The following is a 27,899-nucleotide window of genomic DNA, read 5'->3' as shown; positions in this document are numbered from 1 at the left end:
TTTTTCTGATACTAATCAGAATAAAGAGTAACTGTAATGGACTCTTTCAAACGTCTATTAATCTCCTTTCTAAAACTGTTATATCTTCAGTATAATTATGTTTTATTTCAGGTGTGCACAATAAATAGGGGCATATAGTTGATCAGATCTGTTTATTTGACAACCTGAGACACTACTGATCGGGAAAATCTAAAAATTATTCACTGGTACATTTTATATTTTCCCTTTATGTTAAACGTAAATGACACTCAATTATGTATTGCCAGTCAAAATAGTGTTTTGGTTTTGAGGTTGGTAATTTATGTTAAAATATTCAAAAATGACCCTACAGTTATTATACAGTTTGTATAAGGTCCACAGAACTGGATAGTGTTCATATTACATTTTTTTTGTAGTGAAATTCATTTGTATAGTGACATTGATTTATTTATATTCTGAACTGTTGTGAGAAACAATAAAGACATGCTAAAACTATGAAGTGTATTTGCATGTACAGTGATAAAACTATCCCTATTGTATACTATGTTAATGTTAATGTTAATGCTGGGCTATCACCAGCAGGAGAGTGAATTTGTGTGGGGGGGTGGAGGGTGAGAAAACCTGGATTTGTGCTGGAAATCACTTTAGATAAGCTATTACCAGCAGGACAGTGGGGTGGGAATAGGTATTGTTTCATATTCTCTGTGTATATATAAAGCCTGCTGCAGTTTCCACGATATGCATCTGAGGAAGTGAGCTGTAGCTCACGAAAGCTTATGCTCTAATAAATCGGTTAGTCTCTAAGGTGCCACAAGTCCTCCTTTTCTTTTTGCGAATACAGACTAACACGGCTGCTACTCTGAAACCTGTCATATTAATAACAGTTATTCCCAGAAATATCTAGTTATATACTCTTTCCTAAAATTTACAAATTAAAATGATTCATCTCAGATTTAAAAGTAATGTGTGTGCAATTTTTCAGAACAATTTCCAAAATTTAATCACAATACATTAATTGCTGCACTACTTCCATTAGTTACAGTAGGAAAATCAGTGGTCATACCTTTCCAGTGTCACAGTCTGTTCCATCCATTGGTGGATCCAGTTTAGTTCTGCACTCCTTCTCACCTTCCACTTTACACCACAACCCAGTGCAAATAACATGCTGAAAAACAAACATACATTGCTAAGGACAGAGGACTTAAATGACTGTATATATGTAGTCCATTAATTTCATCAGGAAGTTGCTGGTTTGGTGGCACTGAAGTATATACAGAGTTAAACATCAACAAAAATTGTGGAGATAGTATGCAGCAAATCCTGGATGCACTCCCCTTGGGCACGGACACAGTGGAACAAGTCCAGTTGTGCTGTTGGAGTGGGGGACGGATTCCAGGAGCCTGTGTACAGGGTCACAACCCTTAAATGTTGTCAGACTGATACAGGTAGGGCTTTGCCAGGCAAGGTGGATCTACCACTATATTGATCAACTGACTTAGAGGTAGCTGTAGATGGTGTGCTATAGCCACAGTCTGAAATGAGGACTCTGTTTTCACCCACCAGTGCATAGCTCAGCTATTTGACCTATGGGCTGGAGCCCCATAGTGCACATGGACAAAAAACAGGTAGGTTAAAGGGGGAATAGTGATATACTTCTTTCTCCACAAAACTCAGAGCTTCTTAAGAATTAAGAGAGCTAATAGTTTATTCCATTATTATTTTACCACTCATTCAAGCATGGAAAGGAAAGGAAACTAGCACTGTCATTAGAAATGAAAGTATGCCTTAGAAATCAGTGAAGTGTTAGGTTGTGTGTGTGTGTATATATATAACTTGTCAATTATGTTCACCAGAGGGCTTGGAGAATGAAGTAGAATAGACTTTACTTAAAGGTGTAAAACTGAAAAGCTAAATGTGTGGGGCAACCAAGTTAGTAAGCACATTTAAATAGTTTTTCCTGCTATTGTAAAATTAATCTAATACTTCCTAGTGTGAATCATTTTAGAACACCACAGAATCTACTGCAGTGACAATCTCAAAGAATGATCTATTTTGGTAGCTCTCCAACAAACCAGAATATGCCAGGAAGTCTTCACAGATGAAAATAAAAAAGAATTTTTAGGTTAAGTAAAATTTATTTTCCTACTGAATATCCCACATGGGTCAATAGGGCATTCAGCTCATAAATGCTTATGTCAATTTTAATTTTAGCATTGCAGTTCACCCTTAAATTAAATATGAATTTTCTAACACAGTCGAGACTGAAGTGAGTTTTCAAAACCCAAGTGAATATTTGTAAAACTTCTGCTATTGCTTGAATAATATAGAAAACATTTATTCAGACACTATTAGGCTCCCTGATGACTTCCTCAAATGCTCCCTGTTCACTCCATCCCAATGGTTCCTGCTTCCTGATGTACTTCCATTCCTTCATAATCCTCTCTCCCTTGGAAGCAATTCAATACTCAACTGATTCTTGCATTCACATAGAATGGATATCAAATAAGATAACAAGGCAAATTATGGTTTTTCACTAAGGGGTCATAAAATGTTAAATGTTATAGATGGAAAGAACAGTTGGTCCTTCAGTCCATCCTCTAGCTTCAGGAGAGGACAGTTTTTATTTTTCCCTGAAAGGAAGTCCAGCCATGAACATTGCTGCCTATTGTAATTCCTCAATCACTCCCAGAAGCCCCTTCTATTTGTCCCTACAGAGAAATTACAAGGCTGCCTTATCCTCAAGAGAGAGGAATCAAGTTCAGAATTGTAACTTCCTTCCCCCTCTCCCTATTTTGTTCCCCCCCGCCCACCTGGAAACCAGATGAAAGCAAACAGGGCCAGCTGTGGCTGGATCACTGCCTGGGGGTTATTGCTTGTGCAATCTGATGCCCACAAAATATGGACAGTGCAGGGGCAAGAAAGATCAGGAGACACAGGGGGATAAAAGAAACGGATCAGCACCAGGTTCTCAGAATCCAGGGCCACTAGAAGACAAGATGTGCTCTGTCTGTCTTAAATTCTTTATTATGCTGGCAAAATTGAATAATAGTTTCTGGTCTTTGATATGATGCATGAAAAATGTGTTTATATTATGTTTTATAAATGAAATGATACCCTGAAAAAACCTCACTGTAAGGGAAATATCATTTAATAAATGTTTGTATCTGGGCCAGGGCATAGGAGTACCTGCAAATGTCAATGTGTGTCTAGTATGTAAAGATGTCAGTAGTAATATCTTACAAAATGAAGAGACTTATGTCAGTAGGTCAGAGAATTGTACAGAAATAAAGGTCAGGATGACAATGACCTAAATTTATCCCCGGTGTATTGCCAATGGACTTACACCTACGAAGAAACTGACCTAATAAGACATCATATGTTTATAAATAACTCATAAAAACTCTAAAAGAATGTTAGAGCTGGCCCTAGCCTAAATACTTATCCATCTTACAATGTAATTTGTTTTATGGTTTAAGGTCCAAAGAGAAAACCTAACTTTGCATTTCTAAAACTAAGTTTTAAGCAAGCTTTTTTTTAAGCTCATAACTGTAAAGGAAGCACTAAAGTTAGGAACAAGCATTCCAGGCCAATTTCTGAAGATTATGCCGATAAGGCAGCCATCAGGCCTTCTGCTGTTATAGTCCTATTCCAAGTAAGAAATGGGAGAAAAGGGAATAGTGAGCTCAGTTCAACCTCACTGGAGCACGGATATAGGTAAACTGACAATAACAATGAAATCAAAACAAGACTTCCTATACCGTTCATAGCTCAGATAAGAGCCTTATTTGTATTTTATATCCTGGATCCACATACCTAAATGACTACATTGGAGGAAACAGTTCTCCAAGATTTCAAGATACAAAATCCAAAGTCCTTCCCTTTTAGAAAATCTTTTACCCCTTTTAACTTTCAGCTTGTAACCAAAGAACTTCAAGTACATAGGAATGCAAAGCTGGCTGACATTGACCATAAATCATAAAAGATTGACTTCCAATCTTAAAAGATGTATGACCACATTTACATAGGTCTTTTTGGTGCCTAAATATGCAGATAGGTTTCTAGTTACAAAAATACCTAAGCAGCTTGTAAGTCAATGGCAGTTAGATGCCTATCCAGTTTAGATGCTTTTTAAAATCTCACTAGATGTCTACCTGCCTCTAGGCACCTAAATACCTTTGTAAATAGCCTGTGGCCCTTAACCCCCACCACCTAAACTTATCTTAGAGAGAGGATGTAACCAATTTAGATGGCCATTGCACCTAAAATCAACTCCTAGGTTCACTCCCTTCCTTTTCACTACATTTTTTATAAGAGGTAAACAAATTACTAAGCACATTTACATTAGAGAAAAAGAACACACACACAAAAAATGTTTGATGTATTCTAACTGGGAATTAGGATACATTAAGATGACTCTGATATTTAACTCCACCTTTGGGCCTTTATCAAAGGCCCTTATGAACTGACCAACCCAAGAACACGCAGGCCTCCGATAATGCCTAATATTGGCAGAATTGTCAATTGTCTCTCTTGCCCACTAAGCTTCACCAAAGATGTCAGGTGATCTCCTGTTATTAAAGCCACATGGATGGCTTTTTTAGCTCTATGCCTGCTTTCAGCTACCAAGACCAGTCTCTCATCAGCCACTTCTTTAGAAACTGGCCTAGATTTTAAATCAAACAAATTCTCTCTTATTCTTACCTACTTATTAAAAGGTAGGTAGAGTATTAGTGCCTTTGGCAGCCACACTAGAAAATCACTTGGTTTCATATACAGATTTCTTTAAATTTGATTTAGAAAATCAAAGATTTTTTAAAATGCACACACCCACACAATTATGTGATGGTATTATAAACATCTTAATAGATCTGAATACCAAAAATACATTGGTCATTCTGAATTTAGCTGACAGAAATGTTAAAACAAGTTGGTAACGTTGCATCTCCTAATGTATCGATACCTAAATTCCATGCAAATTACAAGAGTAGTCTCACTAACTTCAGCTCAAGCATCTTGTAAAGGGAAATCATGCCTCACCAATCTACTAGAACTCTTTGAGGGGTCAACAAGCATGTGGACAAGGGAGATCCAGTGAATATAGTGTATTTAGATTTTCAGAAAGCCTTTGACAAAGTCCCTCCCCAAAGGCTCTTAAGCAAAGTAAGCTGTCATGGGATAAGAGGGAAGGTTCTCTCATGGATTGGTAACTGGTTAAAAGATAGGAAACAAAGGGTAGGAATAAATGGTCAGTTTTAAGAATGGAGAGAGGTAAATAGTGGTGTCCACCAGGGGTCTGTACTGGGACCAGTCCTATTCAACATATTCATAAGTGATCTGGAAAAAGTATAAACAGTGAGGTGCCAAAATTTGCAGATGATATAAAACTACTCAAGATAGTTAAGTCCCAGGCAGAGTGCAAAGAGCTACAGAAGGATCTCTCAAAACCGGATGACTGGGCAACAAAATGGCAGATGAAATTCAATGTTGACATAATCCCAAGTTTCAGAGTAGCAGCCATATATAAAATGATGGGGTTTGAATTAGCTGTTACTACACAAGGAAGAAATCTTGAAGTCATTGTGGATAGTTCTCAGAAAACATCCACTCAATGTGCAGTGGCAGTCAAAAAAGTGAACAGAATGTTGGGAATCATTAAGAAAGGGATCGATAATAAGACAGAAAATATCATATTGCCTCTATATAAATCCATGGTACTCCCACATCTTGAATACTGCATACAGATGTGGTCGCCCCATCTCAAAAATGATATATTGGATTTGGAAAAGGTTCAGAAAAGAGCAACAAAATTATTAGGGGTATGGAACAGCTGCTGTATGAGGAAAGTTTAATAAGCCTGGGACTTTTCAGCTTCGAAAAGAGACGACTAAGGGGGAAAATGATAGAGGTCTATACAATCATGACTGGTGTGGAAAAAGTAAATAAGGAAGTGTTATTTACTCCTTCTCATAACACAAGAACTAGGGGCCTCCAGATGAAATTAATAGGCAGCAGGTTTAAAACAACAAAAGGAAGTATTTTTTCATACAATACCCAGTCAACCTGTGGAACTCCTTGCCAGAGGATGTTGTGAATGCCAAGACTATAACAGTGTTCAAAAAAGAACTAGATAAATTCATGGAGGATAGGTTCATCAATGGTGTCCCTACCCTCTGTTTGCCAGAAGATGAGAATGAGCAACAGGGAATGGATCACTTGATGATTCCCTGTTCTGTTCATTCCCTCTCAGGCACCTGTCATTGGCTACTATCAAAAGAGAGACTACTGGGCTAGATGGACCTTTGGTCTGACCAAGTACAGCCATTCTTATGTTCTTATCTTCTTAGACCTCCACCTCTCCAGACAAATTTACAAGCAGTGGGGTAGTGATGAGCTGGGTTGGGTTTGATGGGGTTTCCCCTTGAAGAATACTAGGGGTTCCCTGGCCCATCCGAACCAATTGTAACCTATTTAGTGTCAGGTTGTACCACAGATTACTACTCTGACTCTAACTGGCTGGGAGGGAGCTTTACTGTCCCCCTTCCATTTTTTAAGGCTGAGCTGTGGGAGGAGCAAAACACTATTCAGACTCTCTTCCTACTCGCAGCAGGATTTCCCTTCCCACCTATGCTCTGGGGGTGGAGGGGGGTGGTTAGCAGGGGAAGAGCCTAGGAAAAGCAGTCGGTCCTTTTCTTGGAATATTGTATGTGTGCTAATGACCAAATTGGATGTTGTTATGTGGACTAACCATTGCATTTTCTTTTCTGTTTGGGCTATGCCAGAATTTCATATTTCAGTATGTCACATTGCAACTTTGGGGTCCTACGGAGTCTTTACAGTGGCATGAATTTATCTGGGCAGGGATGGTAGAGAGGGCATATAGCTCCCAAAATTGTGATTCTTTGTTGTTGGGGCTAAGAGACTCACCCACAAAACTTTGCTGAGGTCTGACTCAGTGATGGTTCTAATCCTTTTGACGGGGGAAGTGTGGGCCTGGGTGAGCTGGACAGTTTATCAGATGAGATAGCTGTTTGACCTAGGGATCCATCAGTTAGGACAAAGGGTGGCTTAGCATGATTGGCCTGAAAGGATCCAGCCACCTTCTCCTTCAAGGATTATATTACACCCTCCCACCCCTTTCATTTATGTCATTTATGTTTATTTAACAAAGCTGCACCCTCCTATAGCAAAATTATCCATAGTTTGTGAAATGTCTTTTTTGGGGATCCACTGGGCAATAACTGCACTGATAGGATGAGTAGGATACAGCTTACAACTGCTTTCAGTAGGATACCAATTTATGTACTTGGCTCTTGAAAAGGCCTAGAAAACTGACCTCTCTATTACATTAAAACCTATCCATTTGAATTATCTTTTGGTGTCTGGCCTTATTTTACCTGAGTTAACACAAAGGTCATTTTTTATTGTTCATCAAACAATCTTGATGATGCATAAATTACATCATGCTAATCTCACAATTTGAAGCAAACTGTAAGTATATAAGAATATACTCCCATACTTATGTGCACTTGCTATTACTGCAGATTAGTATTTATTTATTAATTTATTTATATTTATATTAATATTTATTAATCAGTGAAGTCCATGCTGTACATCAGACTATACCCCGAAGAGAAACAACACCTTCAGAGATTAAGAGGAAACAGATAATTGAGAATCTTTTCAAATGGTGACAGTGATGGTATAATATTGACTCAGGTAACATAGAGGACTAATAGCACAGAGAAAATGAGGCACGTAATAGAGGATTTGTGGATACACATATGAGATATGATGTGTGAAATATTTGATATACAACCCTAAGAGCCATACAAAATACACACTACAAGAAAAAAGCAAACCAATTTTTTTTAACTGAGCTAAAGTCTGTTAATATCTTCTGGAAGAATGCATCTAACCTAAAGTCTATAGCATGGATACACATGGTCTGTTCAACCCATAAGGAATTAGGTGTGACATTGAAAAAGTGTAAATACTGTGCTTGTTTTAAAATATTTAATATCTTCATTAGCTACTTGGTAGGTGCCATTTAACCACTTCAGATGGTACTACTAGCAGCACTGGAAAGAATTAGCTATGCTTATTTAATTCCCTGCAGTATTTCATGATTTCCTAGCATCATTATACATTTCATTCATAATTTACAAATTATTTTAATGTAGTTTTGATATCTAAACTGTACATTTTTAGCTATTTTTGCTTTTGTTTTTGCATACAATAAACATAAAGAAAGTATTCAGCATATCACACAGAATGAAAGCTCTTTGACAACAATATGCTTTAGACTTTCTCAGGTTTCTCAGATTAAATAAATCCTGATATTTCCTGCTGACATTTGATTTAAGTATGTAAGTTGAAAGAACAATCAGGATTAAAGTTTTACACTGGAAAGTTTGTGTGTCAGACCATCTTTCCTAACTCTTCAGGACATATGGTCTACTCTGCACAAAAGTGAAAGGTTTACTCATATTTACAGTTGCACTTTTACCACTGAAGTAATGCAGTTAGAATTTTTAAAAACAAAAATCCAAGACTTCTCTGACATTTTAGGATTTTGCATGTGTGGGGGCAAATCATGTAAAACAGCTGAACACTTCACTGGGAACTTTAAGTGCTGCCAGTTAAACCATCATTGCAAGGGAGGCTAATAGAAAGCTGGAGTTCAGCAACAACACTGTAGTGAAACACAAACCAGAGCACTGAACTTTGAGTCAGAACTTCACTCTTCTGGGTGTGAAACTCTCTCTTTTCCCCAACTTGGACTGTTAAGTTATGATTACAACGTTTAGTTCTAACACAGTATGTTCCCTCTCTGGTACATCGTTATCGCAGTACAAGAGAAGTTAAAATTATTTGGACTAACAATGGGAAATAAGATTTATTTGAGGATATAAAATAATACTGGTGACACTTGATTTTTATAAACTATACATTAATTTCCTATTTATATAGTGCAATAACAATGTACAACAAAAAAGTGATGCCAAACTAAACAGAGATTTCCCCTTTCAAAAGGACTTATGAGGCATCCATTCTAACAGCAAAACCTTGCATATTACAAAACAAACAACATAACAAATACAGAAACAGTGTGGCAGGGGTCACTGTGACTGGAACATTTCACAGAACAGTTGGCTTTTCTGGAGGTTTTTGAAGGAAAAACGAGTGAGGAATATTTGTGTATGTCAAGTGGAATGCCATTCCAGTCATATGAACAGCTGGGAAGAAGGAGAAAAGTTGGGACTATGCAAGAAAGACAAAAAGAGAAGCTAAGAGTGATGCTTGTGCCGAGTGTAGATAGTGGGATCAGTAGTGGTGGAGGTAAGGACAGATATGTAGACAGAAATATAATATTTCCATAACTTTTGCTCTTTTCATCATGATCTTTCCCTTGGACTTTCTTAAAAGTTGCCATGCTATATAACCACTCTATTCTTTCCCTATAAAGATCACAGCTGTGTTATGACAAGAATTGTTTTAGTAAAGTTGACTAGATAGCATTCACATCCTGGACTTTAATCTTCAAGGCCAATATTTTGCAGTTCTACAATTGTATTCAATTATCAGGTTCTACTCATGAGCCATTATCTTGCTTTCTGTTATTCAAAAGAATGGTAGGAACTAATTGATTCTTACTTGAAGCACAGTGGGCATAAAAGCAAACTTGGCAGCTTTACAAGATAATCACAGTGACAGTATAAATCTTACACTAAAAAATACACAAACACTTTGTTCTTGAAAGGCTTTAGGCTACTCTTCTCAGACTACATAAATTACAGCCTTCAACTTAAAGCACGTTCACAGGGTTAAAAAAAAGACTTCAACATAAAGATTAGGCACCATTCAAGGAACAGGAATGTGGGCCTACTTAGTAGCTCCCAGAGATAACTCTGCAGGAGTAGGTGTTGTTAGTACTCTGCTGTAGCACGTATTGTAGGCAAGCGACCGGGTGAGGGGAAGTACGTGGAATCTCTCCCTTGTCTCACAGCATTATCAGAGAGATTGTGTACTGGAACCTTGGCGATGAGGGAGATGTGATTGGTATCTCTAATATTACCATATGAGGTGATTACAGATAGTCTTACAAGTTCTGCTTAATCAAATGTATGGACAGTCAGATCTTAGAAGAAATGCATTGTTAGTTGTGGTTCAGTTCTTTTTAGCAGCTGCACATGTCACTAGTAACATTTATTCCCAGCCTGACAGAATAAATTTATTTAACTTGACTATATACTTTCACAAATAAGAAAACCCTAGAACAAAAGGAACATGGGGCATTCAAAACTAAATATCTGAAATTAATAGAGGACAAGTCCAGGAAAGTAAGTACCCTATTTTCAAGAAGATAGTCAAATTAGCATCAGGATAATAATCTTGACTTAATTGTTGGTGTTCCTGAAAATAGCAAGGAACACTAAAGGAGCACTAAAGACACCCTGAGAGACAGCTTGGCAAAGCATCTTGGGGATTATATGCAACTTGCAGGTGATTAATTGGCTGTCTAACTTCACCAGGTTTCATTAGTATAACATTCCTGATTTACTTACCCACAGTAGAGGCACAGGGAAATTAGGAGGGTACAAAGGTATCATGCAATTGCACATACATATATTTGACAGTCCAGCCCATAAATTGTAGTTTAATGAGCGATAATGAGAGTTTTTGTACTGGCTGCAGAAAGAAATGGAAAAGAAAAAATTTCCTTCACAGACTCCATGGAAAGGAGCAACTACAGTCAGGCCCACAGCGGATCATGACAAAATCTGGTATTTTAACTGCTTCCATGGATGGGAGGGTGGGTGCTGCTCCACCTTTTCCTGCACCAACATGAACATATGTAGTCCCCCTTCTCTTCTGGCCACCTGTGGGTGTAGGGAAAAGCATGGAACAGCATCCCCATACTGATCTGGTATGAAGCTGCTGTAGCAAGTAACACTCTGGCTCCCTAGCCCATAATGGGGCAATACACCTTTTCCAAGAAGCCAGACAATGGCCCCATCACTTAATGTGTGGTGAGGTCATTTACTTCAGAGGGTCCATGACTTCACTGAATGTATTTTTCTATTTTTATACTGAAATCAGCATGTTAATGGTGCACATTAAAGCTCCAATCCAGCACCACTATAGCAGGGCCTAAACAAGAAATAAAACATGCCCATATTGACTTTCACATGCAACGCATAAAACCAGTTACAAATCAGTAATTCTCTCTTTCATGCTGTCCCTGAAAAAATAACTCTCTGTTCTAAAGTAAACAACAATCCTTACCTGCATTTCTTGACAAAATGAAGCCATTGGTCCAAAGAGAATCTGACACTGTTCATCTGCAGTGTACGTCATTCCTGGCAGTTTGGAGGGAATAATCACAGAATTGAGGCTTTGGGGATTTGTATGTAGCAAACAGTTACTGGCCTTTGACCTGCCAATATGCAGAAATTCATAAAATGTTGAATAATATTAATAAAGGTTGGCTATTTTGTTGACATAGAACATATGCAATTGCTATAAAAAAGGATTAACAGATCTTAAGCAGCATTTTGCTGACATTTAGACCTTTTAATTTAACGAAGTTCTTTCTTTTGCTGTTGTATATTTACAGAAAGGCAAAACAGCAAACTTTATGGATTACAAGCAGCTATAAGGATTTCAGGAAAATACTTGGAAAACATTTTAGTGTACATATTACATAATTTAATTGCTTAAAAATTATATGGCTTTTAATAAATATTTATGGAGCTCAGTTTTTTCACCCATACTTTAAATATGTCAGTATTTTTCAAGTCCCAAGATTTCAGTTAGCACTGTTTTCGCACAAAATTAAAGAAAAAGGGAGATGAAAATACATGGACGTCCATTAGATTTAAGTTCTAAATGGACATATCTACAGATTGTCCTTGAATCTCAATCATTCCAGTGCCAGCTCCAATACAGACCTTGAAAGGACTGCTCAGTTGTAAGTAGTAAATTGTCAGTAGGCATATCTATCAGTTCAAGAGGGTTATTCTTGAGGGTTATTCCTTGTACAATGCATGGGCACATTGTCCTATTTTGGTATGGTTCCATGTATCATATTCTCAACTAGGTAACTCATAAAATATTTCTATTAAAATAAAATTATTTCCTCATCTTGTTTGTTATTGAACGACAACACAGGACATGATGTAATCTATTATGTGCAAAATAGAAAACAATACAGATATCATTTTAAACACACCATCTTCCTAATATGTATTTTTGCCCCATATCTTTGTTAATGTATTTTCTTTAGTTGATAAGGTGGCTTTTTGGTGGTTAATATTATTAACAGTATTAATTTATTAGTATTAATTATTAATATTAGCAGCTATTATTAACAATATTTCCTTTTTAACCTCATACAGAAGCTGGTAGAGAGTATTAAGTATTTGGCATACCTGAAACTTAGATCAAATTATCAAATTTAGATAAATAAAAATTACTTTAAGCAATGCTATTTCTTGACTTAATTACCTGAGGAATCTTTCTAGATCTTCTCTGCTGCACCGGGACCATGAAACATCACCAAGATTCTGTCCTTTAATCCATTCTCCAGACATGATATGGAGACCATCTGCACAGGATGGGTGATCATTGTCATGATTTATTCCCATGCTGAATTTTGAAAGTATTAAAAAATAAAAATTATTTTAAGAAAACAGCATAATAAATGGTTTTCAAAATGGTTAAGAACATAAGAACGGCCGTACTGGGTCAAACCAAGGGTCCATCTAGCTCAGTATCCTGTCTTCCGACAGTGGCCAATGCCAGGTGCTTCAAAGGGAATGAACAGAACAGGCAATCACTGAATGATCCATCCTCTGACATTCACTCTCAGTTTCTGAGGCTAAGGGCACCCAGACCATCATGACTAATAGCCATTGATGGACTTATCCTCCATAAACATACCTAATTCTATTTTGAACCCATTTATACTTTTGGCCTCCACAAACAACTGCATTTCTCCCACTAATGAATGAGAAGACCATCGTGAGCTTACATAACAAAGCCAGTGAATCTCATTGAACTTGAACTTGTTTTCATTACACATTTGTTTGTTTATTGTTGATGACTTGCATGTAACTAACTAATAGGTAAGATGTATTGTTAAAATTTTCTGAGCAGTAGTTTTATGTATACTTACAATTTCAAAAATTCAGAGTTTTTTCTGCAGTACCTTTTATTTCAAATAATAGCAATGGAATGACTCAAGGGAACTACATCCAAAGGACAAAGCACCCACACGGTAAAAGGTGGTGAATGCTCCCACAGGCACTGCCATGTAGGAGTCATAAAATTCTGCTACAAATTCTACTTGTGGCTGCCACTTTCAATTTGCTCAGTTGTTGCTTTTGAAGATTCCCTGTCACTTGGAAAAAACCTATTCGATTGTAGGCAATAGTCAGGTGAGTTTTTTAAGTGAAAAATGGCACTTTAAAACCTTCAACAGTAGCTATGTGGATACACACAGAGCTCCTATGTGAAAAGTAAATAAAACAGTATCAGCTGTTTTTGACTATTTAAAAGTCACTATAAGGATACTCTTCAGAGCAGGGCATACAGAGTGGCTGCTGGGATTTTGCAGCTTCTATCTTCTTAAGATAGCCTTGTAGTTTGTAGTGTAGCAAAGCAAAACTCTGTGGGTGATACCACTACATAAGCACTACTCTTTCTGTGCTGGCCCCTTACACTCATCATGTATATTAATTTACATTGGCTATCTTGGTCATTTCTCACAAATAGTCTTTGCTTTCAGCCAAAGAATTGTAGAATAAATGTATCAATGCAATTTTTCCTGCATGAAAAGTCTAGGCCTCTAGGCCGGTACTCAGTGCTGATATCTCATGCCTCCCTACCATCCTTTGTTCATGTTGACATTAAAATGTAAACAACAAAAAACAAAAATACCACACAATCCTGGCAACTTTTCCTCATTGCCAAACTGTGCCCCACACAAAGCTAGTCAGCCAAATATCAGTAACTCTAGGTCAAATTTTATGCGAGGTACCACAGCTCATGTTGCATTGTGCTTATTCATGAAAGGAATTTAATTCCCCAATAAGGCACGGCTGTGTAGGACTCTATTGGGCCTGCCAGGGTGCTCAACAGAAGTGCTGTGGCTCGTGTGGAGCCCCTCACTGGAACGGGCACGCTACACAGTGCGGAACGCTGAGGCAGCTGTCTGTGCATGGATCTTCAGGGAGAATTTTTTAAATGGTGGATAGAATTGGGATGAAGATACATTTATTTCACACTCATTTCAGTTTCTCACTTTTTCTGAGCTGGATAGTGCACCACTACAAAAGTGCTTCCACACTCAAAACTCCATTGATGTGAACCCTGGCTAGTTAAGTCTCTTGATTGACTGAACTCTTTCATGTCCCCACACACCCAGTGCCACATTTTCCCATTTATCAAAAACTTTGATAAATTCCTCCATAATCTCTGGGTAAACCTTCCCTCTGTCTGAACAATGGAAGAAGCCAAGCTGATTGGACGACTGGAGCTGACAAAAAAAAAAGTGCTATACTGCAGCAAACATCAGTAAAAAGGTACAAAAATCACACATAGGAGTTGCCCATACGGACATTCAATAACATGACTACAGAGCTTAAAGGTATATTCTGTGGAAAAGAAACTCCATAGCAGAAAATGCTGTAGAGAATAAAGTGAATCTGTTAGAGTTTAAGACGTGAAACACAAATTTGCCCTGGGAAGTGACCAAACAATTTTAAGGGCATAATGCTGCAAGGATGGACACAGAACATGCCATCTCTTCATATATAACCCAAAGAAATAAGATTTCAACAGCCTTTTTCTAACTAATAAGCATCTGCAATTGTTTGGTATACAGTCAAAAGTAAAAACGTTAACAGAGAGATTTTTTATGATACCGTGGTTCAAAGTTGATTAAGATCTATGAGTGGGGTATAGGCAGGAATAAAGAAGTAGTAGCTTTCCTTTGAGGCTGATGGGTCCACTGTGGGTTGTTAGTTTGCTTCTGAGAAATTATTCTCTCTAAACATACTCCACTAGTTCAGTTTAATGTCATTGTGACAGAGGATTCAACTATTTTCTGATGTATCTAATTAGTACTAATATGGTACTCAGTGTTACCATAACTTGTTTGTTATGGATAGATATGTCTAAAAATATCATGTATACTGACATACTGAATTCATTGGGCAAGTATGTACTTTCAATATGCATAAACTGGAGGAAACCATATTTTAAGTTCACCCTAGTTTAGAAGACGATGGGTCAAAACCGAATAAGAAAAAGAATTAACAGGATTCACTAAATGATTAGGTATTTACATGGAAAATGAGAACATCCACCATTACCTTAACTAGGATAAAAATATAAGAGAGATAGACCCTCATATTCAAGAGCAAAGCCAACCACTGACTGATGATCAGGTTTAGGAAGAAAATTGCTCCATGGGCACATTATTCCATAACTCTCTACTACGGGGTTTCCTGCATCTTCCTGTGAAGTACCTAGGACTGGCCACTGTTAAGAGGCATGATACTATACTAGATGGCACAAAAGTATATCTCAGCATATAAATTCCTGTGTTTGTGTGCTCCTGAAAAACAGCTTCATTTCCAAGATACTACTTTAGGTACCAAGGGGTGTTACACACTGTAATGCCAAACAAGCAGAAAACAAAGAGATCATTCCCAGAAGGTGAAGGAAAACAAAAATTTGGAAGAGGCGAATTTGTATACTGACAACCCATCCTTACCACTCCCTTCTTGTATTTGTGTGGTAGATTAGAGCCATATTGGGCTATAATTATCAATGACCATCATTACATGGGGGGGGATCATGGTTATGGCAAACCTTTAAATTTTGAGAGGAAAAAAACTGATTCCTGTATTTCTTTAAAAGGCAAGAAATCCATTCTGGTGGGAGTTTACTCATGGCCTTAAGTGACAGGAAGGCAGCCTAGCTAGATGATAGTTGTAGCACGATTTTACAGTACTATGATGTTCCAGGGTGCAATCCAGATCGGCGGGAGGCTGTGTCACACTTTCCCTGCAACTTGGGTGCCTTGCAATGTTTTGCTGCTGTAGCTCCCACCTGGGCTGCTCACCAACAGCCTTCTAGTATGCAGGTCACACCCTCAATGTCTGTGTGTAACCACAGCTCTGGTTGAGCAACTCTGACCCCAATAGCCTGTCAGCAAACACCAGCCACACTCTGGTTTCTAGCAACCTCGATTACTATTTGCAGGGTGACCCCAGCGCACTCTCAGTCTCGAATTTTGCCCCCAAAAACGTGTCTTCTGCACTGTCCAGCCCTCTCCTGGACAGTTCAGATATATTAGGTCCATTGTCCCTCTAAGGGGCCCAATATACAACAGCATGGCACTCTAAATGGAGTTACCCACACAATTCACAACATGACTAGTTTTGATTAAAGAATAAAACAAATTTATTTACCTACAAAGAAAGAGCTTTTAAGTGAGTACAAGTATAAGACATTAAAGTCAGAAATGGTTACAAGAGAAATAAAGATAAAACATTTTCTAAACTTAACAAACTAGACTTGGTTCAAAGTGATCTTACCATAGGTTCCTAGTAACATTGCTGACCAAGTTTCAGGTCAGGATCTGCTCCCAAAGTCCAAAGGCTGTTTCTTTAGTCTTCTTAGGTGGAAAAAGAGAGAGATAACCTGGGTGGTTTTGCCCCTAATTTTTATAGTTCTATCACCCTTTGAAATTTTGAGGGTTACCACTTGTTAAAGTTTGCCCAAACAGTAAAGAAGGCAGCATAGTGTCCGGTAGTTAAAGAGGCTGCACACTGTTTCTTCTCACCTCTGTTTGCTAAAATGCAGATTTTTCTTGTCTCCTGCCTTCCGCCTCTCATTGTCTGAGGACCCTGTTTACAACTTATATGTAAATTGAGGTGAACACACATTCATTTGTTTAAGACCTGCTTGACCAGTCCTGCCTGATTGGGGTTACGTTGGTTTGGATATGTGCTACCGCTATTATTCAGGGGAAATTCATAATTTTACATATAATGTTGCTACACATTTCATCATGATATTATTGACCAGTGAGTTATTAGTTTGTAAATGATACCTCACAAGGCATATTTTGTACAAAGATTATTATACTGGTGTGGAGAGTGTGAATACAGGCATGCCTTCCATCACAACTACCCCAGCTCAGTCCATTTTTCTGGTTTAATCTGGGTCTGCCTTACTCACACTCAAAACTACTAGCATTTAAAAACTAATGTCACTTCTCCTGGAACTAGTTGAATAAAGCCTCACACAGCATCTCCCTTCCTAAAGTCTGGTTCACTGATACACAAAATATCTCCAAACTCTTCCATCAGGTTTCTCACTGGCCCAGACTGTTCCAAAACATTCTCAGCCTTGGTTCACCTGTCATTTGAACTCTCTATAGAGGCCCACCAAAGGCCTGGCCCTTCTTCAATCTCTTTTCTCCCTACTGGAGAGAGATCCAGCTCTCTGAAGATTTCTTCGTACCCCTTTCACCAGCATGCATTGCTTCAGTCTACTGTTCCCACATGCTCTGGGAACCTCCAGACCCAGAATGCCTCTGTCCTGGGCAGAAACAGAGCTAAGAAGCACCTGAAAACCATCTTAAAGGGTTAGATTGCCCTGTTCAAAATCACAGTAAAGGCAGAATTTCCTGTTAGTAAAACTTGCAACTGTCAGCTCTAGGACTGCCTCTTTATTCACCCAGATGGGCAACACAGTACATTAGTCAAACCTGCCAGACACCCTGGGATTCTTTGGGGGGTTCATCAAGACCAGTTAAGGGTTGTGTTACCACCTGACCTCTAACCCTGGGTACATCTGTGCTGTGCAACTTTGGCTCAGAGCCCCTGACAGCAGAATGATCTCACTTTAGTTTCCACCAGCCTGGATGCTCCTTGCAGGGGGACACCAACAGTCTCTCCTGTCCTCAGTTTTCCCAAAACCATCTCCTCTGCAGTGCTCAGTGCCTCTCTCACTGTATCACTCAAAAAAACCTTAACAAGTTTGCGGCTCCTGTAAAGAGACAGTACACAGCATCAGCCTATTAGTTTGGCTGAGGATTTTACTTTTCAGTTTAAAACACTGCACCGAGATGGTTGTGTAATAAAACAAAATTAAGTTAGCTAACAGAGAACAGATATTTAAGTGATACTAAGTAGAGGAAATTGGGATAGAAATAGTTACAAACAAGCAAAAGCAAAATATGCTTCGAAGACAGAAATCTAACTTAACAAACCAGAGCCTTTTGTTAGATTAGTTTTCTCACCATAGTTGTTTTTCCAGTACAGCTGGCCAGTCCTTAGCCAGAATCCAACATAGAGCTCTAAGTGGCTGGTTTCTGTGTCTCTTCAGGTGAAGGATGCCAAAATGGTGCTCTCGCTCTCTCCTAACATCCTCAAACTGTATCACTGTTTTCAATGACAGAAAGCCCTCCTGGGGGCTCAGCTTACTGTGTCCACCAGAGATCCGACACCACAATCATTTTGGCAGTCTCCTCTATCATCACTTGCTAGTTTGATGGCTTTACCTTTTACGTAAATGTCTCTCTTTGCTCAATTTACATTGAAGACACATTCAAACAGATGGAAGCACATTCCTTAGTCTGCTGCAGAGTGCCTTAAGCCCTACCCACTAAGCACATTATAAGACCATATTTCCAGCACATATTTATAGCTTTTCATATCTCACCCACCTCACATGGATCATACCATAATATTAATGACCAGTATGTATACATTGCCTTACATGACACCTCTTAGATACAGATTATGACAACAGTGAGTTGGGGTACACTGACATGGTCAGACCAGCTAAGACACTCTGCTAGATACCAGGGAGTCCTTTGCTCTGTGACATTGGGTGCTGTTATGCTCACACAGCCACTCATAGAATAATACATCAAGGCATTGATGAGTGGTAAAACAGAGGTAGATAAACGTATGCCTTTCTTGTGATTCACTAATCATCAGAAAAGCAGTTTGTTATCAATAGAATACATCTCATTCAAAATGTTTATCTGAACAAAGCTCTAAACATTCATCAAGATGTCAATTCCAAGATTATATGGGTAATCAAAAATATTAAGAATACATGGAAATCAGATGAGCATTCAGATGGACTATTTTCTATTTGCAATAACTTCTGCTACTGATGCTCAGAGACCACAAATCAAATGATATTTCTTTATCAATTATTATATTAAATAATTCTTCTGAAAAGTGGTAGAAATTCCTAAATTAGAGCAAAAAGTACACAACCATTTGCCAGAAGGTTACACTGAAAAATATTTACTTAGTTTTAAATGTCACCCTACATGCACTAAATTCATTTGATGAGTTAACATGCTATACACTATAATAACACATATCATCACAACACATTCCTTGTAATCAAAGCCAAATGAGTCACATCAAATTACCATTTGAGGTGATTATTTGGTCTTTAATGTCAATCTGTTTTGTACTGTCTCTGTGATTTACTTTTGTTTCCTGAAGATATGGGACCATGAGCACATTTAACTGTGCTATGTTACAGAAAGACCAAATAATAGCTATAAATATTAAAATATTTGAATAAAATGATTCCATAAAAGACTCAAAGAAAGCTGATCCTGGTGGGGCCAAATCAAAGTTAAACTTCTGACATGAATGTAAAAGGACAGGAAATAAAGGAGATGACAGAATTATTTGTTCACTGTTACTTTTTCAGCCTGGGCAAAGAGGAAGAGATTTCCTTTTGGAGCGCAGAAGAATTCAAAAAATGCCTGACTTTCAACACTTCAAAGATATGGAAGACATCAGAACACTGTTTACAGCGGAGTGTTGCTCCATGAAAGAATTTTTGTTTTGTTTTGTATACAGGCCCAGACAGCTTTAAATTAGACAAATAGACAAAAGAGCTCCTGCTTTTAAAGATTATCATCATTGATCTAGCAGATAGTGTAATAGACAGAGTTGTAGACAACTTTTTTTGTGGGGGAGGCAAGGAACATGGGTTAAAAAAATAATGATATAATAGCTGTTGAATATTATTTTATACTATCTGATTATTGTAGTAGGGACAATCCCCTGATAATTGAGACTGTTCTCCTCAGCTTAGGAGGGGTACGGTCCCCTCTGGTCTCAGCAACTTGAAGTCCCTCTCTTTGCCCCAGGGTATCAACTGACTCTTGGGGCTGAGTTGAGGATCTCTCATTCAGTAACCTCTGGCTCCTTTCTTCCCTGGCTGGGAAATGGCTCTGCAAACTGGGGCTTTTCTTCTTGTGAAGGGGAATTCTGGGTGCCTGGGTCAGGCTCACTTGTCCATGCTACTCCCACTCCTTCTGAAGCCAGGCTGGATATTCTTCTTGTCTCCTGAAAGCTATTGATACTTTTTCTCTGTGTGAATGAGGATTTCTGCTCACTTCTATCTAGGGAGTCCTGGGATAGCAGGTACCAGTGGATACCACTCTGCTGAGACTGACTCCCAGGGCTCCCTGATTGGCTCTTCTTGTCTTTCCTCCCACACCCCCATCCCCTCACTCCACAGGGTATTCATAGAATCATAGAATCATAGAATATCAGGGTTGGAAGGGACCCCAGAAGGTCATCTAGTCCAACCCCCTGCTCAAAGCAGGACCAATTCCCAGTTAAATCATCCCAGCCAGGGCTTTGTCAAGCCTGACCTTAAAAACCTCTAAGGAAGGAGATTCTACCACCTCCCTAGGTAACGCATTCCAGTGTTTCACCACCCTCTTAGTGAAAAAGTTTTTCCTAATATCCAATCTAAACCTCCCCCACTGCAACTTGAGACCATTACTCCTCGTTCTGTCATCTGCTACCATTGAGAACAGTCTAGAGCCATCCTCTTTGGAACCCCCTTTCAGGTAGTTGAAAGCAGCTATCAAATCCCCCCTCATTCTTCTCTTCTGCAGGCTAAACAATCCCAGCTCCCTCAGCCTCTCCTCATAACTCATGTGTTCCAGTCCCCTAATAATTTTTGTTGCCCTTCGCTGGACTCTCTCCAATTTATCCACATCCTTCTTGAAGTGTGGGGCCCAAAACTGGACACAGTACTCCAGATGAGGCCTCACCAATGTCGAATAGAGGGGAACGATCACGTCCCTCGATCTGCTCGCTATGCCCCTACTTATACATCCCAAAATGCCATTGGCCTTCTTGGCAACAAGGGCACACTGCTGACTCATATCCAGCTTCTCGTCCACTGTCACCCCTAGGTCCTTTTCTGCAGAACTGCTGCCTAGCCATTCGGTCCCTAGTCTGTAGCTGTGCATTGGGTTCTTCCGTCCTAAGTGCAGGACCCTGCACTTATCCTTATTGAACCTCATCAGATTCCTTTTGGCCCAATCTTCCAATTGGTCTAGGTCCTTCTGTATCCTATCCCTCCCCTCCAGCGTATCTACCACTCCTCCCAGTTTAGTATCATCCGCAAATTTGCTGAGAGTGCAATCCACACCATCCTCCAGATCATTTATGAAGATATTGAATAAAACCGGCCCCAGGACCGACCCTTGGGGCACTCCACTTGATACCGGCTGCCAACTAGACATGGAGCCATTGATCACTACCCGTTGAGCCCGACAATTTAGCCAGCTTTCTACCCACCTTATAGTGCATTCATCCAGCCCATACTTCCTTAACTTGCTGACAAGAATACTATGGGAGACCGTGTCAAAAGCTTTGCTAAAGTCAAGAAACAATACATCCACTGCTTTCCCTTCATCCACAGAACCAGTAATCTCATCATAATTCTAGGTGCTCTTTTTACAAAAGGAGGGAGAAGGTCAGATATCATAGAGTCCATTACTTTTTGGCTGTCCTTTTTCATGCCTGGGAGTCAAATGGCTTCCAGTTGCCACCTTATTTTTTTTTTCCTTGTAGGAGTCTCTTGGTGAGAGAGGAACACAGGGAATTATGTAAGTAAAACAATTGTTTTTCAGTGTAATCAATAGATCAGGTGTAGGCTGTTCCCTTTTTTCAATCTGTCACATTTCTGCACTGGTCCACAAAGCATGCAATGACTATATAAAACTAAGGGTCCAACTAAATGATTCAGTTTGCCAAAGAGTATTGTGTGTGTTTTTAATTCTGCAGTCCTTTCTTACTGTAAGCCATTCTTACAAGGTGTTTGCATTTCTCAGACACCTCACAAACCACAACTTCAGTCTTCCTCTGTGTGTAACTTTGAAAAAGGCCATTTCTGATCATCTTGATTTGATGATTTCCAATGGCTCCTTTATTCTGAAGTTATTGATAATGGACATTGTTTCTACTGTTGTACAGCTTTTAGGCACAAAATACTTTTGACTAAGTACACAGATGAAGCTTTCACACAGTCTGTATTCTCAAATTGGAAAAAGACTTGAGACTAAATTTAGAGGCCTCAAGCTTCTTTGTATCATCATGACTCAGTTGATATTCTTGAAAAGACCGCACAGAATGTTGTGACATACTAAGATTTCAGTACTCTGAGAAGAAAGAAGAAAATAGGAAAATCCTAATGCAAACATGAAATAGTACATGTTATCTTGCTAGACAAGGACTTGTACCACAAAGCCATTATATTGAACAAGCTGAAAATATGCCTTTAAGTAGACAGGTTAGCAGCACCTTTATTTAGTTGCTTTGTCTGCAGGCAGAATATGATCATGGTATTTCCAAGTAGATGAAAAAGAATCAAGACAAAACATCAAATTCCGATTATTCAAAAAGAGATAATGGAAATCATTGTTCTTAAAATCATGATGGATATTTCTGAGAAAATTTCTGGACAGTAGTATATAAATATGGTAGATGAAACAGACTTCAAAAAAGAGCTTGTAGTTTTACATCTGCGATAGATGGATGACAACATGAATGTTCATGATGAATTCATTGGGCTGTACAATGTAGCCAATGAAGGTTATCATGTCAGTAACTAAAGATATATTATTACTTCTAAATAGGAGGATCAACAACTGTCACAGACAATGTTATGATGATTGCATTAGTATGGCAGGCTAAATATCATTTGTAACATGCAGATGACAACAGGTGGAACTACAAGCACCTGGTTCATTGCTATGAGCATGCTTTGAATTTGGAATGCCAGGATGCTCTTAAGAATAATGCTATCCTAAGAGATACTTTTGAAATTGTTTACAAAATCACAAAATTAATTTTAAAAAGTCACCCAAATGAGATGTTATATTTCAGGACATATATTCAGTATATCACCAGGTATCTCTGGCCTCTGTTCAACAAGATGGACTCTCTGAAGCCAATGCTTCTACACAGTTTCTGAGAACAACCTTTCATTGTGTGCAACTTGAGAGGTTGCAAATAATGCAAAGCAAGATCCTGAAATTAGAGCTCAAATTTGTAACATGGCTGTTCAAAATGAAAAATATTTACTTCCTCTTTGGTATTGAATTAAGTCAAACATTCCTAAACACAGTAGACAATCTGTCCAAAACTCTGCAAAGGTTGTACACATGAACCACAGAAGGCCAATCTCATATGAAAATAACACAGTCGACTTCAGCCCATCCAATCAGATGAAAGCTAGAACTTATTCTGGGAGCAAATCCACGAAAAAAGTTTAGTGTTGATAATCAGAATACCTGAACTTTCAAGGAAGAGAAAAGTTCCCTAGAAAAAGCAAACAGGGACAGGATAAGCCAGGTACCTAAATTCAATAAAGGAATTTTATAAATACATCTACTTCTAAGTAATTGATTTTACAATGCCCAGTATGTAATTAAGGTGTGAACAGAAAGGCTACAAAATTATTTAAAATCTTGAAATTCTCATAGCAACTCCAAATGTGAAAGAAACATTCAAGACATGCTTGCTATGTATGATTCTGATTGCAATCATGAATGACTGATTAGGCAGCTTCATCTGCTGCAAGCCATCTGTCAGCTTACAGAAAGATAGTTGAAATCAGTTCTCTCAGCCAACCCAAATGCCAACTGTTTTCAAAAGTAGTTGAAAATGATTTTAGTGGTACCGGCAATCAATGCTGTAAGTGAGCATTGTTTCAGTGCTCTATGATGTATTAAAATATGGCTTTGAGCCACAATGAGACAATGCCAGCTCAACTGGTGTATGTTTTTACATGTACAAAAGGACAAAACTGATGACTTACAGCTTACAGATGTTGCAGAAGAATTCATGTAAAGAAACCCAGAGTGAAGATCATTGTTTGGAACTTTTTCAGATTTGTAAGTCATTCTTTTACTCATGCTTTAAAAAGTAATTCTTTAATAAGTGGTTTTGTACCGTGACTAAATTTCTCCATATTTAATAAACGGAGATAAATGAGCTTCTGTTCTAAACTCTGTGTTTCCTTTATTTATTAATACAATCCCTACTTGGGGGGGGGGGAATTACAGCCTCCCCAAACATCCAGATTGTCTCTGCCCATGACAGATGACCTGTTTGAGAGGTAGGAGCTATTCTAGCTCAAGGGCGATTGTCTCTGCCCTGCACTGCAACTCATTGGCTAGAATCCAAAGTACTCAAAGGCTATACTTCACCTCCTGCTGATAAGACCACTTTCCTTTCCATCTGTTGGAGAGCTTTTTTAAAGCTTTCTTGACACTTCAGGGCCATATATAATATAAAACTTCCTCGAGAGAGTCCATCTACATTCTCAAAAAGAAAAGGAGGACTTGTGGCACCTTAGAGACTAACAAATTTATTTGAGCATAAGCTTTCGTGAGCTACAGCTCACTTCATCGGATGCATTCTGATTGTCAGGTGAGGACACTCTGTGAGGACACTCAACAAATACTACCGTTGAGCCAAATCTTAAATAAGAAACCTTGACAAAATGTACCAAGTTCAGATTCAGATAACTATTTGAATATTCCAGTTTTTATTCTTTTGCTCATCTAGTGCATGTAGTATTGTACTAGAGTATCCATTAAAGATTTGCTGTTCAAATATATGAAAAAAATCAGATATACCACAAATTTGGGCAGGTGATATTAAAAGAAAAGAAAAACAAGGGAAACGGACAATTAAAAAATGTCACAGAAATATTACCTGAAACAAAATTCTGTCCCTTTATTCCCCTTAGTACATATATCGGAAGGAATCTCCTGGTATGATTTCCCATATATAGCAATTGGGATAGGAGAAACCACATAGCTGTACACTGTGGGGAGACTAAGGGAGAGACCACAGAAGGTCTAATACTGCCTCACTTGTTTGCTGACTGGCCAGGGAATGGATTGTGACTACAGATAGATCCTGGTGAAAATCAAAATTTGCATTTCGTGGGAATTTTTGACATTCTGAAATTTTTTTGTGTTCCTTATCTGAACAAAAACAAGTATTTTCAAGTTTCACACAAAATAATAAGTCCAAAAATTTTCCAATTTCAAAATTTTATATTGGAAAAATATCATTTCAGAATACATTTTTGTTTAGAAATTTTTTTTATTTTAATATTTTTGATTATTTATACAGGATTTTGTGACATGTCAGTAGTAGTGACCAATACTATGACATAATATAATAGTCAAAATATTCTATTTATAGTATACATTATTTTTCTATTTTATGTTATTTTTGAGATCATTAAGGGTAACTATTACTGAGTGTGGATTGAGTACTTATTTTCTAGATCAAAATGCCTCCAGTTTGTGCTATAATGAAATAACACTTTGACACTTTGACAGTTTGATCTAGAAAATAAATTAAGTACTCACAATAGATTCAGAAAGGGACTTGGGTGTTGTGATGCTGAGTGTTACAATGCCTATCTTTTAAGGAACCTAGAAAACCTGGATTTGTGCTGGAAATGGCCCACCTGATGATCACTTTAGATAAGCTATTACCAGCAGGACAGTGGGGTGGGAGGAGGTATTGTTTCATATTCTCTGTGTATATATAAAGCCTGCTTCAGTTTCCACGATATGCATCTGAGGAAGTGAGCTGTAGCTCACGAAAGCTTATGCTCTAATAAATTGGTTAGTCTCTAAGGTGCCACAAGTACTACTTTTCTTTTTGCGAATACAGACTAACACGGCTATTACTCTGAAACCTAGAAAATCATTAGCATTCACAGAGCCTGGTTTTGATACCTTGGCTCCCTGTACAATGAATAGAGAGAGACAGGCATCCTAGGAATGGGATTAACAAAAGCTAGAATACTGAGCTAGGAGCTATCTGAGCTGGGCAATAGGAGATGCCAAGGGGATGGATGTGTGCCAAGTCCCACCCCTTTCAAGGAGTTAGGTGCCAATACAGGGTGTCCGATCTGGTAAGCATTCTCAGAAGCCTCCTAACTCCACACCAAATAGCAGGACCTCCTGTGACGTTGATCTGGAGGGAGGTGTCAGCCCAGTGGTTAGGGTACTCACCTGAGATGTAGGAGACCCCCAGTTCAAGTCCTCTTCTCTACTTGATGAGAAAAAGGGATTTGAAGAAGGAGCCATCACTTCTCAGATGAGTGGCCTAATCACTGAGCACTGGGATATTCTGATATGGGGTTCTCTTAATCTCTCCTGTTGAAGCTGGTCCACTTTGCAAACATAATTAAAGAATCCTTAGGCCAGATACAGACTGAAAATAACTCTATAGCCCAGCAGTTAGCACACTCACCTAGGAGGCAGAAGACCCAGGATCCATTCCCTCCATGCCAATGAGTCTTTAATTATTTATCCATAGTGGAACAGTGTCAAGGGGAGAGCCTGAGAGAGACCCTATATCAGAATATCCCATAGCCCAGTGGTTAGAGCATCCCCTAAGATGTAGTAGATCTCTGTTCAAATCCCTCTTCTCATCAGGCAGAGGTAGGATGTGAATCAGAGGGCTCCCATAGCCCAGGTGAATACCCTAACAACTGGGCTAAAAGTTATGAGGGAGCTATTACACTGTCTGGAGTGATTGACAGCCATGAGTGCCAACCTCAGGGCAGACTGTCAAAAAAGCAGGGCAGACACCCCAAACTGGTGGCATTTCACCAACCCAGAAACAAATGTGAACTCTGAAGCACTCTAATAGTTTGACCAAGCAGTCCCTCTGGGCATGCTCTATCTTGCCACCCGGGCAAACTGGACTTAATGATAGTTGGTTGTTGTACACCAAAGATCAGAAAAGATTCAGGTTGCTTCCATTCCCAAGAGAGAAGTCACTTACCCCAGGTCAATTTGTACTTCAGATCTCACACCAAAGACAATGCTTGTAGCCAATCCAATAGTAAACTAACTAACAATTTATTAACTAGAAAAAATAAATTAGTGTGTTAAAGCAGGCGACATATATACACAAATGAGTTACCGTCTATGTTTCCAAAAAGTGCATAGTTGTAGTAAACTGTCAGCACCGAATGTCTTTTAGGGCTAACCCAGGTTGACGCTAGCGATTTCTGCTTCTGTTTACCTAGCTTCAGGTCGGTGAAAGTCCAAACAGCAAAGAGAGAGAGAAAATTTTCTTTTGTCCCTGTTTTATTCCTTTCTTCCAGAATTCAAGCTGATGGAATGGGCTTTCTTGCACACACCTTGTGGGTGTGAGGCCCTTAATCAAGTCTTTGTAACATGATGTTCACAGTGGTGCATTTAATTTTGGTAGTCCTTCTTGATGACTGGATTCACAGTCTCAAAGCAGGCATTTTTACAGTTATAAAGCAAAACTTACATATTACCTTATAACATGGCATACAGACATCACAAGTGAAATTACTGCATGCAGCAATTTAGAAGCATTTCATAGAGTCTAAACACTAAACACATTCTTACAAGTCTAACACCTATCCTGAACAATACGAACATGGAGGTGAGCTGGTCTGGTTTCCAGCTATGAATTTGTCAATGCTCAGCAGACACCTACAGCCTTGACAAGAACTGGCACCTGGCTTGTCAGTGTCACAGGAGGTCC

General features: G+C 38.6%; 1 protein-coding gene across 2 annotated transcripts in view; it reads right to left on the bottom strand.

The window, feature by feature from the left end:
* The window catches only part of ADAMTS19 (ADAM metallopeptidase with thrombospondin type 1 motif 19), a 281,932-nt gene that overhangs the window by 85,676 nt on the left and 168,357 nt on the right, over positions 1-27,899 (bottom strand). For both annotated transcript variants that reach the window (XM_084629273.1, XM_084629274.1), the window contains 3 exons: positions 12,487-12,627; positions 11,266-11,416; positions 1,043-1,144 (listed from right to left, as the gene is read on the bottom strand). In XM_084629273.1, coding sequence (XP_084485399.1) covers positions 1,043-1,144; positions 11,266-11,416; positions 12,487-12,627 — 394 coding nt within the window. The remainder of the gene's footprint in view (positions 1-1,042; positions 1,145-11,265; positions 11,417-12,486; positions 12,628-27,899) is intronic.

This window comes from Lepidochelys olivacea (genome assembly GCF_965140295.1).
Source record: "Lepidochelys olivacea isolate rLepOli2 genome assembly, chromosome: 5".
NCBI lineage: Eukaryota > Metazoa > Chordata > Testudines > Cheloniidae > Lepidochelys > Lepidochelys olivacea.
This window is presented reverse-complemented; position numbering and strand designations above follow the sequence as displayed.